This window comes from Pelodiscus sinensis, chromosome 18 (genome assembly GCF_052426305.1).
Source record: "Pelodiscus sinensis isolate ZL-2025 chromosome 18, ASM5242630v1, whole genome shotgun sequence".
NCBI classification, from domain to species: domain Eukaryota; kingdom Metazoa; phylum Chordata; order Testudines; family Trionychidae; genus Pelodiscus; species Pelodiscus sinensis.
Genome location: NC_143069.1, coordinates 24,479,750 through 24,498,005, shown reverse-complemented (window position 1 = coordinate 24,498,005; position 18,256 = coordinate 24,479,750). Strand labels below are relative to the sequence as shown.

General features: G+C 59.3%; 1 protein-coding gene across 1 annotated transcript in view; it reads right to left on the bottom strand.

The window, feature by feature from the left end:
- Positions 1-2,038: 2,038 nt before the first annotated feature.
- LOC142823388 (uncharacterized) overlaps positions 2,039-18,256 on the bottom strand; it is a 115,789-nt gene continuing 99,571 nt past the window's right edge. Inside the window, exons 5-7 of the mRNA XM_089770418.1 lie at positions 8,079-8,184; positions 7,642-7,809; positions 2,039-2,047 (exon numbers count right to left, since the gene is read on the bottom strand). Coding sequence (XP_089626544.1) covers positions 2,039-2,047; positions 7,642-7,809; positions 8,079-8,184 — 283 coding nt within the window. The remainder of the gene's footprint in view (positions 2,048-7,641; positions 7,810-8,078; positions 8,185-18,256) is intronic.

Here is an 18,256-nt window from a genome sequence, read left to right as displayed (position 1 = left end):
AGGAAGGGGGTCAGAGGCAGCATGACTGGCCTCGGGGAGGGAGAAGGGGAGGCCGGGGTCAGGATCGGGGGCAGTGCGACTGGCCTCAGGGAGGAAGGGGGGGGTCAGGGGCAGCATGACTGGCCTCGGGGAGGGAGAAGGGGGGGCCAGGGTCAGGATCTGGCCCTTCCCCCCCAGAGCTGCTTCCCATCCCCTCTTCCTTCCAGCCAGTTCCTGCCCCCCCCCAGCCAGTCCCTCTTCCTCCCTCCCCCCTGCCCAGGATCAAGTGTGTCCGTTTTTTGGGGGGATGGTCTACCTGGCAACCCTACGAGTCAGACCCGGCGCAGGCACCAAGTGATGGGGACTGCCGGAACTTTGGGAACCTGAGACTGCGGGGTGGGGGTTTGTGGCCCAAAAGGAGGCTGAGAAACCTAAGACAGACAGAGTAGGGGGAGCACCAGAAGGGTGACAGTCAGGGCGACCCTAGAACTCTGTTACAGACCAGCTGGCGGCTGCTGGAAGAGGAGGGAAAAATAGGGGGTAAGGGTCAGAGAGGAAAGGGCTTGTGCTGAGGGGAGGGGGGCAGGTCAGGAGATGAAAGGGGAAGGCACCAAGGGTCAGGGTGTAGGTGAGAGACAAATGCCACGGGGCCAAGTGGAGACAATGAGGAAAAGGGCAGGAGGGGAGGTGTCAGTGAGGGGGGTGGACAGGATGATGCTAGGAGAGGGGAAGGGCTTTGGGGGCTAGAGGGGAGAAGGGGAGGTGCTGGGAGAAGGCTTGAAAGAAGGGGTGGGCATGAGGAAGGCAGGGATGGAGTAAGGCACATGTGAGGGCACAGGGACATGAGGGGAACGGGGGCAGAGGGTGGTGAGGGGGTGGGCATCAGGGAAAAAGAAGGCAAAGGGGGCAGGGGCAGTGAGCGAAGGGGGAGGCACCAAGAGGGTGCAAGGGTAAGGGAAGGTGCAGGTGCCAGGGGAGTCCGGGGGTGAAGCAGAAGGGCAGACACCTGCAGGGGAGGGACCAGCACCAGAGGAGAGAGGCAGGGCAGGTGTGTAGAGGGAGGTGTTAGGAAAGGGGATGAGGAGGGGTAGCTCACATGGTCAGAGTGGGGCTACTGGAGGAGTGGGCACAGGGGGAGAGAGAAAGGCTGCTGGAGGGGGCAGGTCTCGGGAAGGCCGAGGGCAGTGAGAAGGGCAGGAGTCAGGGCAGCAGAGGTGGGTGAGGGATTGGGGGGCAGCAGGCACCAGGGGAGCTGATGGAGGAAGGGAAGGAGACAGGGCAGCAGAGGGGACAGGTAAGTGGTTCATAAGATATTTATGAATAACTTGGGTGCCACACTGACACATCCAAACAAGCCACAAACTCAGTACTGGTGCACAACACAAAATGTATTGTGCTCATGGGAGGAAACTCTTAGAGGGAACACTTCCCCCAGCCTCTCCACCCCCCGAGTTAATGTCTCACACGTTGGGTTAATGCAATTGCAGGATCGTTACACGAGGGGGGGTTTGGTGAGGGCCAAACTAATCCCTATTGGTAAGTGGATGGTGGGAAAAGTCCTTGGGGGGGGGGAGGTCACATGACACCTTTTATTTCTGGTCATGTGTCCATATTGCCCTGAAAGTGTTACCTCCAGAGGCTTGGTAATGGGGGTCAGGGGGCGTGGCTAATGGGGGTCAGGAGGCGTGGCTAACGGGGGTCAGGGGCGTGGCTAACGGGGGTCAAGGGGGTCAAAGAGTACATTTAAAAACATTCTTTGGGTGCACACCCTAATGAAATGTGCTGCGCACGCCAATGGGCAGAGAGCAGATCCAGTCCTGGGAGCAGGGCTGCAGCCACAGAGTTATAGACGCCGCCCAGAGAGCAGATCCGCATGCTGGGAGCAGGGCTGCAGCTGTAACCCACCCACCTGATGTGGGTCACTATCCTATGGAGTGGCACTGAGACCACGTCCAGCAAGCAATTATTACAAGGGAGCTCTTCAGCCTATGCTGAGAGGCAACTGACTTATAACTCAAGCTGTAGCAGCTCCTGCCCTAAGCTCCAACAGTCCCAGGTTCTAATCCACCTGATGGCAGTCGCACAGCCATGAAAGCAGAGGGGCATAGGGAACCCTCTGTACAGGACCCTCCCCCCCCACACACACACACCCTTGCTTCCTGGAATCAGCCACCTAGGTAAATAAAGCTGGAAACTACATGCCTATAGCTGTGCGCCTTTGCTTTCAATTGCTACAGCCATTCTAAAGTGCCCAGATCTCACAACTAAAAAGAAGACATCCCAATGAGCTGCTAAGCTGTGCTGCCTGCCTCGGACAAGTAGCTCCAAGAAGAGCAAGTGCTGTAACTCTGGAGCCTAATGATGGTGGTGTCCTCCAGCCATTTTCAGATTAGTACAGCTGCCTCCCTGTGAACCAGGTGCCAGCTGGCCATGGGGTCCCATAGACCTGGCTTGTGCAGCCTAACCTGATAACCAAGCAGCCCATCCATTACTAGCCAGCCGATTACCTTGGGCATGGGAGACCATCGCACTCGTAATTCCTGGGGCCTTCACGCACTGACAGGGTTTGACTCGATCGGCCAGCTAGGGAGAAAGAAATAAACAGAAGGCAGAGGAGTCACCAAGAGATCAGAAGACCAGCACGATGCCTTACAGGCCATTCAGTTGTGAAGAGTCACCAAGACAGGGCAGGTGATGCTAACCTGAGTTAGTCCATTAGCTGCGGCTAGGCTGGGCCATGAGAGGAGAGACAGGCAGTAAAACTGCAGCTGTCAGACCACAAGGAGGACACGGAGGTTTCGAAACCAGCTCAGAGAACAGGGCTGGGTAAGATGCAACCCACCTAACACTGTGATCTGGCCACTTTGTGTTTAGATCCTGCTGCCCATGCCGCTGAATTCTAAGTGGGGACTCAGGCAGCAGGATCCGATTTTAAATGATTCACGGCTCATGGTTACGGCAGGGGCGGGAGCCACGAGCCCTTTAAAAAGCTGTAGCAACGCTGGACAGCTGCCAGTAGTGGCAAAGCTGTGAGCTCTTTTCTGTGCTTTTAATTGAAAGCCTCAGCCACGGAGAACTCTGAGGGTGGGCTAGTCCACAACACCGCCCCTTCTGCCTCAGGCTCCGCCCCTTCTGTGGGTGGAGCCGGCCTATGACCCCATACCAAAATCCATTAAGTGGCCCCCTTCTGAAAATTATCACCCACCCCTGTCACAGAATCATAGAAAAGTCTGAGTGGAAGGGACCATGATAGGTCCAGTGTTTCGCAAACTTTTTTTATAATGTACCCCCTTTAAAAAAAAATGTGTAAGTACCCCCAGTACCTACAGTTTTCAGACACACACAATTTTTTTCTACCGTTGCAACACATTTGTTTAAACAACTGCATCGTAGCCGGGCGGGCGATGGCATTTTTGGGTGTAAAAGGTACAAAAAGAATAAAGCGCTGTCAAACTGAAAACTAAAATTCAGTTTTCTCCAAATTTCAGTTGTGTTGACGTGTCCCCCAGACATCTCTTGAGTACCTTTAAGGGGACTCGTACCACTGGTCGAGAAGCACTGATCTAGTCCACCCCTGCACCGAGACAGGACCAAGCATGTTTGTCTCACCTCTTGGCTCCTAGGACACGGCTTGAACTAACGCACTTGGAAAGACGTTATCGTATATACGCCCAAAGTGCTTCGTCTCAGTGTATTACCATAAAATCTAACTGTCCAAACTCCGACCTTTCATTTCCCTGTCACTTGGCCAGCCACAGCCTCACACGCCTTCGGCATCGATCTCAAAGCCTTCGTCACGCTTTTACACACCTGTGCTGACACGCTTGTGAGCCAGGCACACTTGTGCGACACGTCCCAAAGCACTTGCTCCAGGGCATTACATTGCACTTGCCTGCCTTTGATGGACAGGGAAAGGGAGACCTGAAAGGCCTCTCCAAGGTCACCAGCGCGAGAGTGAGCGCAGAATTGAGAAGCAAGGGTCTAACACACAACTCTGTGCCTTAGTCACTAGGTGGCATTAGATTAGAACCCGGGAGTTCTTACGCCCAACCCCCTGCCCCCTCCACTAGGCCATGCTGCTGGCCTCCCGCCTCTCCCCCAGGGCTTGGAGACAGACGGGAGGCTGGAGCCAGCCTGCGCAGAAGGGGCTGTAACGCTTACAGCTCGTTCATGACACTGCCCCTGCGCAGCCGCTCTCAGATCCACACTCGGAACCCACAAGAAACACCCCAAGAGCAGAGATGAAACCACCACTCACCTGCAGCCCAGCTTCCAGGAAGGGCAAAGCAAAAGCGGCGCTCGCGGATTCCAGCCCAGCCTGGCACCTGCTTCCTGAACTTTGGCCCCTTTCCTCCAAGATAGCAGGAGGCTGCTCTGGGCCTTTTGTGCCCACGACGGGGCAGAAAAGCAAACTCAGCTGTTGGTTCCATCTTGCGGGCAGAGCCCCGGCAGACAGTGGCAGGCGGGGGTATCGACTGACCCTCCAACCCAGGATATTCCCCCCACACCTGGATTCGCTTCCTAGTCATCCCCATCTCCCTGCACGATCCTTGTTTCTCATCCCGCCGGTCCGAGAAATTGTCAGAGCAGGTTGATCCCGACCTTGCCAAGGGCTTAGGTTACATCACAAGGCTTTGCCGCCACAGCTGGCTTGGCTTGGGTGTGTGGCAAAAGCCCCCCCCCCCCCGCTGGCACAGCTATTCTGGCAAAGCCGCCAGGGCAAATGGCAACTCTGCCGAAAAGCATCTGCTGGCTTTAAGCTCCCTGCGAGCTGTTCTCATCGCTCAGCCATCACCACCACTGCCCTGCCTCTGTCCTGCTCCTCATCCCCACCCCCACTCCTGTCCCCTGCTCTCCTCCATCTCCTCCCCCTTCCCTTCTCCTGCCCCTCCCCATTTCCACCTGCCCTGCCCATCCCCGTCCTCTCCCTCCCCCCGTCTGTCCCCCTCTTATGTGAGGGCTTTGCTGGAAACGCCCCCCCCCCCAAGCCAGGGAGATCTCCCCTCCGGGAACAATTCAGCCCCCCCCATCTCGCTCCCTCCACTCCACAGTATTTCCTCCATTCCCCACAGTTGAAAATTGAGCTCCCCCATCCCCTCAGGTGACAGTCGGGCTCCCCCATACGCAGCTGCCTAGGTAGGCACCTCCGCAGCCAGAGCCTGCCCCTGGCGCCCACGTCCCCTCCCCGACTGCCTGTCCCAGGCGACCACCTGAACCTGCGTCCCCCATTCCCTCAGATCACAGCTCCCTCCCTGACCCTGCACCCCCCGACACCCCTCCCCCAGGCCAGACTCCTCTCTGGCACCTGCACCCCCTCCCCCAAACCCTCTGCTCCCCCTTCACCCAGGTCACAGCTCCCTCCCTGACCCTGCACCCCCCCGACACCCCTCCCCCAGGCCAGACTCCTCTCTGGCACCCGCACCCCCTCCCCCAAACCTTCTGCTCCCCCTTCACCCAGGTCACAGCTCCCTCCCTGACCCTGCACCCCTCTAGAGCCCCTCCCCCAGGCCAGAGTCCTCTCCTGCGCCCATACCTCCTCCTGGACCCTGCACCCCTATCCACCGCCCCAGATCATACCCCCCCCCCTGCACCCAGGCTCCACCCCTAAGCTCCCTTCTGCACCCAACCGCCCCGTCCCAGACCCCAAAGCCCTCGGTAGAAATGTGGCCCTTGATCAGTTGCCAAAATGGCCCCCCCATTACAAATTATTGACCAAGCCTGATCCAAATGTGTTTTGAAACATTGTTTAATGAGAATGTAAATACAATTCAATACAATTGGGAGGGTTGGGGGGAGGGGGACGCAGCTGCTGGCTCCTCAGCTCTTGCTGCTCTCACTGGGTGTCTTCCTGCTGCAAGGGAAGCAGAATCCGTCACATTCATCCCTGGGGACTCAGGGGAACTGGCCCCCCCAGCATTTCCACCCTCCTCCCCCCTGCTCTCTGGTCACCCCCGTCAGGCCCGCAGGGTGAGCTCCTGACCCCCCCCCCCCCCAGAGCTCCTGACACCTCGGACCCCTCCCGCCTCCTAGGACAGTTTCTGTGTTCAGAGCCTCCCCACCCCCAGGGACGCTCGCAGGGGCAGGAGGGATTCTGCCAGCAGGGACGTGGGGTGGGGGCAGCCTGAGGAAAGGGGCGGGGGACTCCCTGAGGGGATGGGAAGGAGACCCTGGCCCTGCCCCACTCTCCTGATCTGCTCCGGCTGCTCACCATGTATTCCAGGAGCTGATGGGCCTGCCCATGCAGGGCGTGGGCCAGGACCAGCCCGGCCTGGCTGGGGCGCCGCAGGGGGGAGCGGGCAGCGAGCAGAGCCTTGTCCAAAAAGCAATTCTCCTGCTCTGCTGTGAAGAGCTGCCCAAAGACCTGGAATCAAGAGCACAGGAGGTTTCAGCTGACGGCCCAGAGCCCGGCCCCAACTCCTGGGGCTAGGACAGCTTCCTCCTCCCCCAAACTCCCTTCCAGACCCTGCACCCAGACGCTCTCCTCACCCGGCACCCCAACCCCTGCCCCAGGTCACAGCTTCCTCCTGCCCCCAAGACCCTCCTACCCCCACGAGGGCCCCAGCCAGCCCCACCCCCGAGCCCTGCCCTGCCCTGGCAGCGCGTCCTTACCTCTCCCACCCTCACGCTGTTGCTGTGAGCCAGGACCCATCTTTCTTTGTAGTAGTGTCTGCACCACAGGTCCTCTGCCTGGTCGATGTTGAGGCCTGCAAGAGACACAACAGGGTCATTCTGCTGGCAGGTCTGAGCCCTTCCCCTCCCACGGGTCCCTGCAGGCATCCCTGGGCAAATGGAGGGGCACAGGGGGCAGAAGGGGAACACAGAGGGACGCATCCCCCCTTGGGCCAGCCTGGGGGAAAAGGGCTGGGTCCCCTCCCCCCGCCGCCGGCACCCTCAGGGTGTCCCTGGGGCCCAGGTCCCGGCTGGGTTCCTTACCCCTGTGGTGCAGGAGGAGTTGATACAGGCTGTGCACCCCCTCCCGGGCCAGCCGGCTGACGTCTTCGGATGGGTCCGAAATAAAAAGGCCCAGCTGGGCCACGTGGTGACCCATCCTCGGCCAGTCGGCGGAGTTCTGAGGGGAGAGAAGAGGGGGGGTCCCTCAGCATCCTGGGGCTGCACGTCCCATGCAAACGGCCGCCGAGGCGGGTCTGAGCTAGGGGGACGGACAGAGACACCTCCCGGGGCGGGGCGGGGCGGGGCCGGCCTTGCGAGGAGACAACCCTGAGCAATGGCCCCGACTGAAGGGTCACTCCGGGGGTGGAACAAGGGGATCCACTGACGGCCACTCCCCAGTCCCCAGGCCCAGTCCCTCAAGAGCCCCCCTGAAGGGCCCAGGGTCGCCCCTCCCCGGGGAAAGGAGAACGCGGCCCATTCCCGGCCCATTCCCGGCCCTGCCTCTGCCTCCCGGGGACGCTCCCAGCCCCGCGCCCTGCAGCCCCAGACCCCCCGGCTCCGAGGTCACTTACGTCAAACCCCGGGAGGGTGGTGGCGACTCCCAGCAGGGCCGTGGTGCTGCCAAGGGCCCTGGCTCGCTCCTGGGGCAGGCGGGACTCCAGCCACGGGCTCAGGTGCTGGGGGGGAAAGAGGCAGGTCAGGACCCATAGGGAGGTGCCGGTTCTGGGCAGAGCCTGGGGCTCCTCTCGGACTGTGCCCCCCCCCAGCCACTGACACTGCTCCTCTCTCGGCCCCCCCCCGAGGAAGCAGGGACAATGGCCCCGTCCCCCCCACGGGGCTCACCTCCATTATGAGCTGCAGCCGGGCGGTGTCTGGGGACTCGGCGAGGAGGCTCGCCAGTAGGGCCTGGAGGTCGTAGGGAAGGGCCCGGATGAACTGCTGCAAGACAAGGGGGAGCCCTGGGTCAGAGGGGGGTTGGGGAATCCAGGCCACCCGCTGGCTCCGGGGTGCAGCCTAGAGCAGGGTCTGAGCCGCCTCGCAGAGCAGGGAGGAGCCCAGGCTGGGCATGGAAGGGACGGGCCCCCCGGGAGAGCAACGGGAACCCTGGAGGGAAGGATCCAAACCTGCAGCTTCTTCCCTCCCTCTGCCCCCCCCCCTCCTCTCTGGAGCTCCAGCCCAGCCCGGGAGCAGGGCCCAGAGGGACGTACCTGAGTGTGGATGGGCTCCTGCTGCCAGTCCCCAGACACTGTCTGTCCCACGGCCGCCGTCAGCAGGGGGCTCAGGAGCTGGGCCCGCAGGGGAGGCTGCAAGGTGCTGGCAGGAGAGAGGGGCAGAGACTGTTAATTCAGCAGCAGGAGACAGAGACTTTCCCACTCCCTGGCCAGGGGATCTGCTCTGGGGGAGTCGGCGGGGGGGGGGGGGGTCGGTACCTGAGGCTGCAGGCGGCGTTGAGGCAGTCGGCCAAGACCAGCGGGGGGGCGAGTCCTCCATGATCTCCTGTGAGACCCAAGGAGACAAAGGGGCGTGTGAGGCTGGGCCCCCAAGAGACGCTCACGCGGCCAGCGCCCCCACCCAGCAGGATCCAACCCCACTGCCTCCCGCTGCCCTGTAGCCCCCCTGCCCGACACAGGGCCCCTCCCAGCACCCCCCTCCCAAACCGGGACCAACTCAATCCTTGTCCCCAGGCCGTCTCCTGCCCCTCCCTGCCCTGGTGACCAGCCTCTGAACCTCCTCATCCCTGCTCCCCAGGCGCATCCCCAGCAGCCCGCTCGGCTCCCTTCCAGCCCCCCATGGCCCGGGGAGACCCCTCCCTGTCCCGAATCCCCCTTCCTGTCCGGCACCCCACACCTGCCCCATTTCTGTGTCCCTCCCTCCTCCAGCATCCCCACCCACCCTCCCCATGTCCACCTCCAGCCCTCCTGGCTCCACCCATCCCATTTCCAGCACCCCCACCCGCAGCCATGGCCCAGGCAGACCCCTGTCCACCCCACGTATCCCCTTCCCTCCTCCCGGCTGCCGCGACTCGCTTACAATGATCCTGGCCATCATGGTGTCCTTGCAGCAGCGCGGCGCCAGGGTGTCCTCGCCCCTTTGGAGGGCGGCGAGGCAGGCGAGGGGGATGGCCAAGAGGAACCGCTGCAGGGCGGCTGGGCTCTGCACCCCAGAGAGAGTCTGTGAGCCTGGGGCCTGCCTGCCCCCCACGGACAGCTGCAGGGCTCAGGTCTCCCAGGAGTGGAGGTGGGAGCTGCTGGTTGTCCAAGCACCCACACTCCCCCCCCAACTGCTGCCTCAGGCTTGTGGGGGCCCAGCTGGTGCATGACAAGAGCCCCCAGCTTGGGGGGTCCAGGTCATGCAGGAGAAGGGGCCCCAGGGGGATCCCCAGGGACAAGCCCCTCCCGGAGGGGGGGGGGGCGTGCTGGGAAGGGGCCGGACAATCTCGGGTCCCCCCCGTGTGGAGAAGGTTCCTACCGTGTCCCGGGTGTGGAGCTGCTCTTCGATGTCGTAGATGGCCCCTTCCTCCACCCGGGAGTCCACCCGCTCCTGGCAGAGCTCCGCCGAGGCGCAGGGGGGCTCTGTGCGGGAGGGAAGGGACCAGGGTGACTCCAGCGGCCAGCAGGGGTCACGCGCACCCATGTCAGGGACCCAGGGCAGGTTGGGCCCCACACGCCCCTCGCAGGGACCCATCCCCCTTCCACCCTCACATCTGCCAACGCCCTTAGCAGAGCCCCCACCAGGAACAAGAGAGCCAAGCAGCCCCCCCCCATCCATTGCCCTGGCTGCGGGGCAGACACTGGGGCTGCCCCTCCCCACCCCCCCCCCCGGGTACTGGGTGAGCCCCTGGGCCCAGCGTGTTCACGGCCCCTCACCTGGGTCTGAGCGGCTGCGCGAGGTGGCCCGGCTGCAGCTGGAGGCCCAGGCGCTGCTGCTGACGGACCTGGACCCACAGCTGCAGGGGCTGGTGCGGGGAGCGATGGGCTGGGGGCTCCCGGAGACTGGCAGGTCCCCGGGGGCCGGGCAGGGCGATGCCCCCTGGTGGTAATGGGGGCTGGGCTCCCGGGGCAGGTGTTTCTCTCCACAGAGGAGGCCCTGGAGCCACCCTACCCGGCTCCCCCGCTGGGCTGGGTCCCGCCTGCCCAGCCGCCTCTGGAGCCAGGTCCGGGGGGGCCTGGCCGGTGGGCGAGTCGCCCCGAGCTGGTGGGATCCAGCTTCCCCGCCCGCGGGGACGGAGAAGCTGCTCCCCACCGGCCCTGGGGCCATCTTCAGGGCTTTCTTGAACCACAGCCGAAAACGTTTGGCCATGCTGCAAATGAGGGGAGCAAAGGGGAGCTTGGGGCGCAGCCTGATGAACCAAATCCAGGGGTTCCAGCTCCCCAGAGCGACTGCCCCCAGCCCCCAAATGGCCCCTTGCTTATCGGTTCGGTCTTGCACAGGCACTGCAAGGACCTGAGGGTATGTCTACACTACCCCGCTAGTTCGAACTAGGAGGGTAATGTAGGCATACCGCACTTGCAAATGAAGCCCGGGATTTGAATTTCCCGGGCTTCATTTGCATAAGCGGGGAGCCGCCATTTTTAAAACCCCGCTCGTTCGAACCCCGTGCAGCGCGGCTACACGGGGCACGAACTAGGTAGTTCGAACTAGGCTTCCTAGTTCAAACTACCGTTACTCCTCATTCCACGAGTCTCCTGCCCATCAACAGCCCCTTCTTGGCCAATCAGGGGAGAATCTAAGGTGTGGGGGGTGGAGCGTTCTCCCCAAAGACACCGGCATAGACTTGTTCCAGCCCCACCTCCCCAGTCCCCACAATGGGGGCTGCATCCCCCACCCCACGGCTCCTGCAAACCACCCCCCGTCCTTCAGCTAGTCTGTTGGGTCCCAAGCTGGGGGAGGCAGCAAGGGAAGGTCACAGAGGAGGCAAGAACAGAGCAGAAATGTGGGGGGATGGAGGAAAAGGGAAACCAACCAGGAGAAAGCCCCAGTGGCGCTAAGGACGCAGCCCAGGTGAGGAATCACCTTCTGGCCCTTGACCGAGGGCTGGGCCTGCCTGGAACCCAGCCGGCCCCGGGCGGGATCCAACCCCTGGGGGCTCTTACCTTCGTCACAAAGGTGTCGGGATGTGGAACTCACAGAACGCGAACGAACCGTGAGGAGGAGACGCACCAGAGCTAAAGCAACCGGGGGTCTCCAAAGTCCCCTGGGCCCGCCCCCCGCTTTTATCAGCCTGAGATGTGGGTCCCTCTGTGAGGTCACCACCTCCCCACCTGCCCTTTGCCTTATATGCTGAGGGCTGCCCAAAGCCCCTGTGAGGTCACCGCCCCCCCCCCCCACCCTGCCAGGCAAATGTCCTGCCTCTGGCCACCCCCCTGGGAAGTTTGAGCCATTACTAGGGGTCCCTCCCCCTCCCTCATAGGCTGCTCCCTGCCCTACACTGCAGGCTTCTTGCACGAGAGCTGTTTCACGCCGGAGTTCTTGCGCAAAAGGTCTCGTGCAAGAGTGCCTCCACCCTGCCATAGGCTTTTGCACAAGAGCGTCCATGGCAGTGTGAACGCTCTCTTGTGCAAGAAAGCTCTGATGGTCATTTTAGCCATAAAAGTGTCTTGGTCAAGAAGCCCCTGGTGCCCGTCCACGCTGCCTTCTTGCACAACAGCTCTTGCACAAAGGGGGCTTAGTCATCGTCGGGAGAGGAATAACTCCTGTGCAAGGAGCCCTGTTCTCTGATGCTTTACTGCAAATTTACTTCTGCAAGAACACACGTAGAGTGTAGACGCGCCACAAGTTTTTTCGCAAGAACACGCAAAAACAAGCCATGTGGATGTTTTCTTTTTAGGCAAAAGCCCCTTTTTGCACAAGATCGGTCGGCCTTTTTGCAGAAATAGGGATCTTGTGGGAAAAGGGGGTTTTTTGCACAAAAAGTAAACATCCACATGGCTTGGTTTTGCGCACAAACCCCGAGCACAAAAACGGATCGGCAGAAAATATGCAAATGACATTGCGTGTCATAGAGTCCCTCGTTAGCATATTTGTTGCCAAAAAAACTCGTTGTGTAGACGTAGCCTAGGAGAGAAGCGATCTCAGACACAAAGCCCTTCAGTAAGAGGGCATAGCCCTGGGGCGTGGTAGGAGACGTACGGCAGACATGGGAGGTCACTCTCCTAGCTATTTGGCACGGAGGAGGCCTCAGCTGGAGCACTGTGTCCAGATCTCAGGGCCATGCTTTAGGAGAGAGAGTCCAGAGGGGAACTATGAAAAGGGATTAGGGACGTTAGATATTCACTGAGTAGTCAATTAACCTCATGATTTCTTATCGGTTACTTGACTTTTCGATAGTCCCCAGGGGCCAGCTGTCTCAGTCCTGGCTCGCGCTGGGTGCGGGACCTACCCCCTCTGCGGCTCTGCATTTACAGTGTGTTAGGAGCCAGGCAGGCAGGCAGCCTCGCTCAGTTCCAGTTTGCACCAGGTCCAGAAGCTGAGACCCAGCCCCCAGGCAAGGGCTGCTGCCAGCTTGTGCTGCTGCCTCTGATACAGAGGCAGCAGTACGGAGTGCCAGGAGGGAACTGGTCTAAAAAGCACCTCCCCTTGCGACCTGGCTGCCTGTCATCCCACGCTGCTGCCTCCGTTTTTGGCGAGAGAGAGCCGCCTGTCTTGAGACACCGGTGGGGAGTCGGATTTTCAAAAGGCAGGTCTCTGTCCTTTGTGAGCCTTCCAAAGCGCTTCGGTGGGGGGAGGGGGCAGGAAGGCGGACGACACTCAGGAATTGTAGCACCCAAATCCACGGAGTGTTTCGCCAGCACCTCCTGCAACAGAGCCCAATCCCTGACAGGCTTTTAGGCAAGATAGATCATTTGAAAAAATGACAGACACAGGGTTTTCCATCACCGCTCTCCCTTTCTTTTATTTCCCTGGGCTAACTGGCTTGTTCCTCTTTGGCTAAGGATGGAAGGGTATGTCTACACTACAATGTTAGTTCGAACTAACGGACGTTAGTTCGAACTAACATTCATAGCCGCTACACTAGCGCTCCGCTAGTTCGAATTTGAACTCAGTAAATGCCAAGCCAGGCACCTGTGTTTGGACACGAGGGGTGCACAGGGATGTGAGAACCAGGAAGGCTGATCTGTGAATTCACCCCCAACCGTCCCAGTACAAGACAGACGCTTGCGCCAACCAGCAGGGGTCACTGCTCCTCCGGTTTGGCTTGGACAAAGGTGCCCATCTGTTTGGTGTTCGCGTCTCGGAGCTGCGCCAGCTGCCTCTGGCCACGGCGGAGCAGATACTCGATGTGCATCACGTCGGCCCGGGGGATGCTGGCGTTCTTCCGGAACTCGGCCTGGATGGGAGGCAGGAATCCCGGCTTCTCCCGGCCGGTGCGCAGGAACTGCCTGTATAGGCTCAGGACGTGCTTCTGCAGCTTGCTATGCTGGGCCATGGTGCGCCTGGGGAGCCCTCCCAGGCCATGGGGGGCCAGCGCCACGAGGCAGGGGCTGGAAGTGAACAGAGGCGGAGATGTTAGAGCAGCATCTCATTCCCAGACGCGCCTGTGCGGGCATTTCCATGCACTTTTCACCCCCACCTGCTAGGGTTACCAGATGGTTTAAAAAAAATACCGAACAGCAGGGGCCGGGGGGGGGGAGGGGGCGGGACTGGCTGGAAGAGAGGGGGTGGGGGGGAACCGGCCGCCGGGAAGCAGGGCTGGCTGGGAGGGGGCTGGAGGGAGCGGGGCTGGCCGGGGGGCAACCAGCCGTCGGGAAGCGGGTCTAGTTGGGTTGAGGACCAAGAGGTGGGGGAACCGGCCGGCAGCGCTGCAGAGATGTACCAGAGCCTGGGTCGGATTCATCTTTGGTGGGCCCTGGCTCCTAGACCATAGACACACTCCCCCCCCCACTCCCCCGGAGGCCCTAGGGAAAATGGCACCCCGGCCCTGTGGACATGGTGCCCTCTCTGTTTCCCTTGGCCCCGTAGGCACTAAGCTCCACTCCTGCCGCCCAACTCCTACAAGGCCCGACGGATTTCTCTGTGGCCCCCGACCCAAAAAAGGATCCCCCCAGCCCTGTGTTAGGGGATACGAGGGAGTCTGGCTGGGACGTAAGTGCAAATAACTCTGCTCTTAGCAGCTCTGAACCGATGGGCTCTGCCCTGTGCCCCAACCAAGAACCCTAACATAAGAATGGCAGTACTGGGTAGCCTGTCTGCTGACAGTGGCCAGCACCAGGTGCCCCAAAGAGGGTTGACCAAAGACAATGATCAAGCGATTTGTCTCCTGCCATCCTTCTCCAGCCTTCCACAAACAGAGGCCAGGGACACTATTTCTATCTCCTGGCTAATGGCTTTTTATGGACCTAACCTCCGTGAAATTATCTAGCTTCTCTTTAAATCCTGTTATAGTCCTAGCCTTCACAGTCTCCTCTGGCAAGGAGTTCCACAGGTTGACTACACCCTGTGTGAAGAAGAACTTTCTTTTATTAGTTTTAAACCTGCTACCCATTAACTTCATTTGGTGTCCTCTAGTTCTTCTATTATGGGAACTAATAAATCACTTTTCTTGATTCACCCTCTCCACACCACTCATGTTTTTATAGACCTCTATCATATCCCCCCTCAGTCTCCTCTTTTCTAAACTGAAAAGTCCCATCGCTTTAACCTCTCCTCATATGGGACTCGTTCCAAACCCCTAATCATGTTAGTTGCCCTTTTCTGAACCCTTTCCAAGGCCAAAATATCTTTTTTGAGGTGAGGAGACCACAGCTGTACACAGTATTCAAGATGTGGGCGTACCATAGTTTTATACAGGGGCACCCTGAGTTACCAAACCACATGACACTGCCCATTAAAAACCCACCAGGACTTACCCAGCATTTATATGCAGAGGTCTCGCACCAGCAGCAATCTGCACTGGACAGGAAACCATCCGCCCAGCACGCGCGGGAAATCACAGGAACCCAGCCTGGACGGTCCGATGCCCCAGCCCTGACAGAAGAAAATCAAGGTGTGCTTGAAGTGCCACGCCCACCATCCCTTGGTCCTCTGGGGCATTCGGCACATCCTGCTGGGTGAAAGGGCCGGTCACAGCTCCAGGGTCTGTCACACTTCAGGGCCTTTGCCAGCTCCTATTCACCGGGGTCAGGCAGATAATCGCCCCGAGCTTTCCCAGCACTTTTCAGCATCAGCTCTCAAAGGGGGGCAGCGTGACCCCCATGGGAGCAGGGGAATGTCAAAGAAGGAATGGGGCAGGGCAGGGGAGGCAGCCAATGGCTTCTCCTAATGCAGTGGTCCCCAACCATTTGAGGTTGCCGGGCGCCAAGGGGTGTGGCTGTTTGCCCGCAGGGCGCCCTGGAGCGGAGCCCCCATTGCGCACCCGGGGGCGGGGCCCCCCCATAGACACATTCCCAGGGCCGCCCCCCCCCCCCCACAAGTACCTCATGCCCAGGGCCGGGCCTCCCCCCAAGCACCGCGTGCCTGGGGCCGGCGCTCTCCCCCCAAGCACCGCGTGCCCGGGGCCGGCGCTCTCCCCATGCGCCACGTGGCCATAGCGCGGGCAGCCAATCTGCAGCACCCCCGGGGCCGCCGCTCACCGTGCACCATGCGCCCGGGGCCAGCTCCGGCACCGCACATGCGCCACGTGCCCGGGGCCAGGCCAGCCCTGAGCACTTGGCGGGCGCATACAAATGCGGGCACCGTGTTGGGGACCACTGTCCTAATGTTAGCAGTGGGGACACCAAGTTCGGAAGTGAATGGTTAACCAGTAAGCCGGTTATGGTTAACCAGAGGGGGCTGGAGCAGCCCTCCACCAGCCATAGGCAGAGGGCACTCTGGCACGCCACGGGTAGGGTTGCTCAGCAGTCACAGCAGTGTGCCAAGGGGGTAGGTGTGTGGGCTGCTCCAAGCCCATCTTTAACACGTCCTACGTGTCCCATTTAATCGGTTAACTGGTTCAACATATTGTTTAACTGGTTAGCTAATTCAATGAGATTTTACATCCCTGGCACCAAGGTGGCTAAAAGTAGGGTTGAATTGGGACTAGAAATTCCAGGATTTTGACTTTTTTTTCCTGATCACACACAGTTCTGCAAATAAATTCACGTTTTGTTTAGATTTTGACTTTTTTTAAATGTAGTACGGTGGATTACGGAAGATAAACTTTAAAGAGACCAAACAAAGAGTCATTTCAGGAATGGAAAACTACATTTTAATGTTCTGAAATGGTGAAGTTTTCCCCTTCCAAACAAAAGGTCACTAAAATCAGCATTTTCCAATGGAAAAACATCCCCTCAGAAAACTTCCTTCCAGCTCTAGTTAAAACGGACGTATTTTGAAGTGTATAATCAACCTCTGGAACTCACTGCAAAAGGATATTAATGATGGCGAAGGAAAGGGGAGGGAATCATAGAATCATAGAGCTGGAAGAGACCTCAGAAGGTCATCAAATCCAGCCCCCTGCTCTAGGCAGGACCAATCCCAACTAAATCAACCCGGCCAGGGCTTTGTCAAGCTGAGACTTAAACACCCGCTGTGTACAGCCTGTCTGATCCCTTCTGGGGAAGCATGGGTGGGAAGAAAGAATTAGACAGGGTTAGACAAACCCGTAGGTCTTGGTTGACTTCGTCCTGCTTCAGGGCAGGGCGCTAAACTTGGGGACTACTCTAGTCAGACTAACATTTCAATCAATCTTGTCAAGAAACAGGCAAAAAAAAAACCCCAACCCAAACCAGGGAGAAACACGTTCCTTGGTTTGTAAACACAGACACAGAGAACAGCTCCTTCCGTTAGGGGGGGTGGGAATAAAGAAAATAATCCCTCGCCCCCTCCCCTTCCTATTTGGTCCTAAAGGATGAAGATTTGTGCAGGCTGCGGGGGCAGGACTGATATTCAGGGAATGGGGAGCATGGGGGAGAAGGGGGCAGCTTGCTTACAATCCAGGGGCAACCCCGTGCCTCGGGGCTGGCCCAGCAGAGGCAGGATTTCTGCAGCGCAGGGGGACACGAGGTGAAACAAGCAGCGACTCGGCCGATTGGGGCTTGTTATTGTAGGGTCGCATTGAAGCAGACACTGGCACCAGCGTCGCCTCCAAGAGCGAGGGGAGCGCGCGGCCTGGTAACCCCGGACGGACCCGGACCTGGACCCCCCTGCGCTGCGGGGCCAGGAGTCACCGCCCCCCGCCCCTCACCTCTGCCTCCCGCCTGCTCGCAGCCCTCGGGCCCGCGGCAGCAGCTGTGCCAGCCGGCTCCGAATGTTGAAACACCAGCAACATTAGCCCTCGCTTCCCATTGGCTGGAGGGCCCCAGGGGCGGGCGCAGGAAAGGGGAAGCTCCGCCCTTCGAGGGCCACGTGGGCCGGCAGTGGAAGTTGCAAGTCAGCTGGAGGAGAGAGGGGCCCGGCCCGCACCGCAGCGCTCACCTGCCCTCACGCCCCACGCTCCTGCTTTTCCCTCCCTGCGTTGTTCGACCCAACCCTCACCCAGGCATCCACCCAGTTCACCCCGATTCTCACCCCTTTTTAAACTTGTTCCTAAGAAACCCCGATCGGTTCCTGGGAAATTCCAAACAACTCTTATCAGTGGTGCCCGTTACATACCAGCTGGGTTTTCCCTGTGATATTTACATACCCCCTGCCTCCTTTTCCCCCCTCCCATTTTTTCCTCCCCTATTCATTTTGGTTCTGGACATACAACACTCCAGTCGTCTGAAGAAGTGGGCTATGCCCAGGAAAGCTCATGATCCCATTGACACGGTTTGTTAATCTTTAAGGTGACTATATGTTGTGTTTTAAGTTTTTCCTGTTACAGACTCACTCAGCTACCCCTCTGAAACTCGTGGGCTCTGTCTACACTGCAGGCTTCTTGCACAAGAACTGTTTTGCAGAAGAGTTCTTGTGCAAAAGGTCTTCCATACGAGCGCGTCCACACTGCCATGTGCTTTTGCAGAAGAGATGTGCTTTTGCACAAGAGCATCCATGGCAGTGTCGACACTCTCTTGCACAAGAAAGCTCTGATGGCCATTTTAGCCGTAGGGGTTTTTTGCGCAAGAAATTCATGTTGCCTGTCTACACTGCCGCCTTCTGGAAGAGCTCTTGTGCAAGAGGGCTTATTCCTCGTGGGGAGAGGAATAACTCTTCCGGAAGAAGCCCTGTTTGCTGATGCTGTACTGTAATACTTGTGCAAAAACACGCACGCAGTGTAGACACTCTGCAAGTTTTTGCGCAAGAACAGCTGTTCTTGTGCAAAAAGCCTGCAGTGTAGACATAGCCTTAGAGGGGCAACCCCAACAGTCATTACTAACAAGGAGTCCTGTGGCACCTTGAAGATTTATTTGGGCATCAGCTGTTGCGGAGGAAAAGCAGGTCCAAGTGTTTTTTACCCCTGGAAGCGGATGCCCAAATACACGTGTTAGTC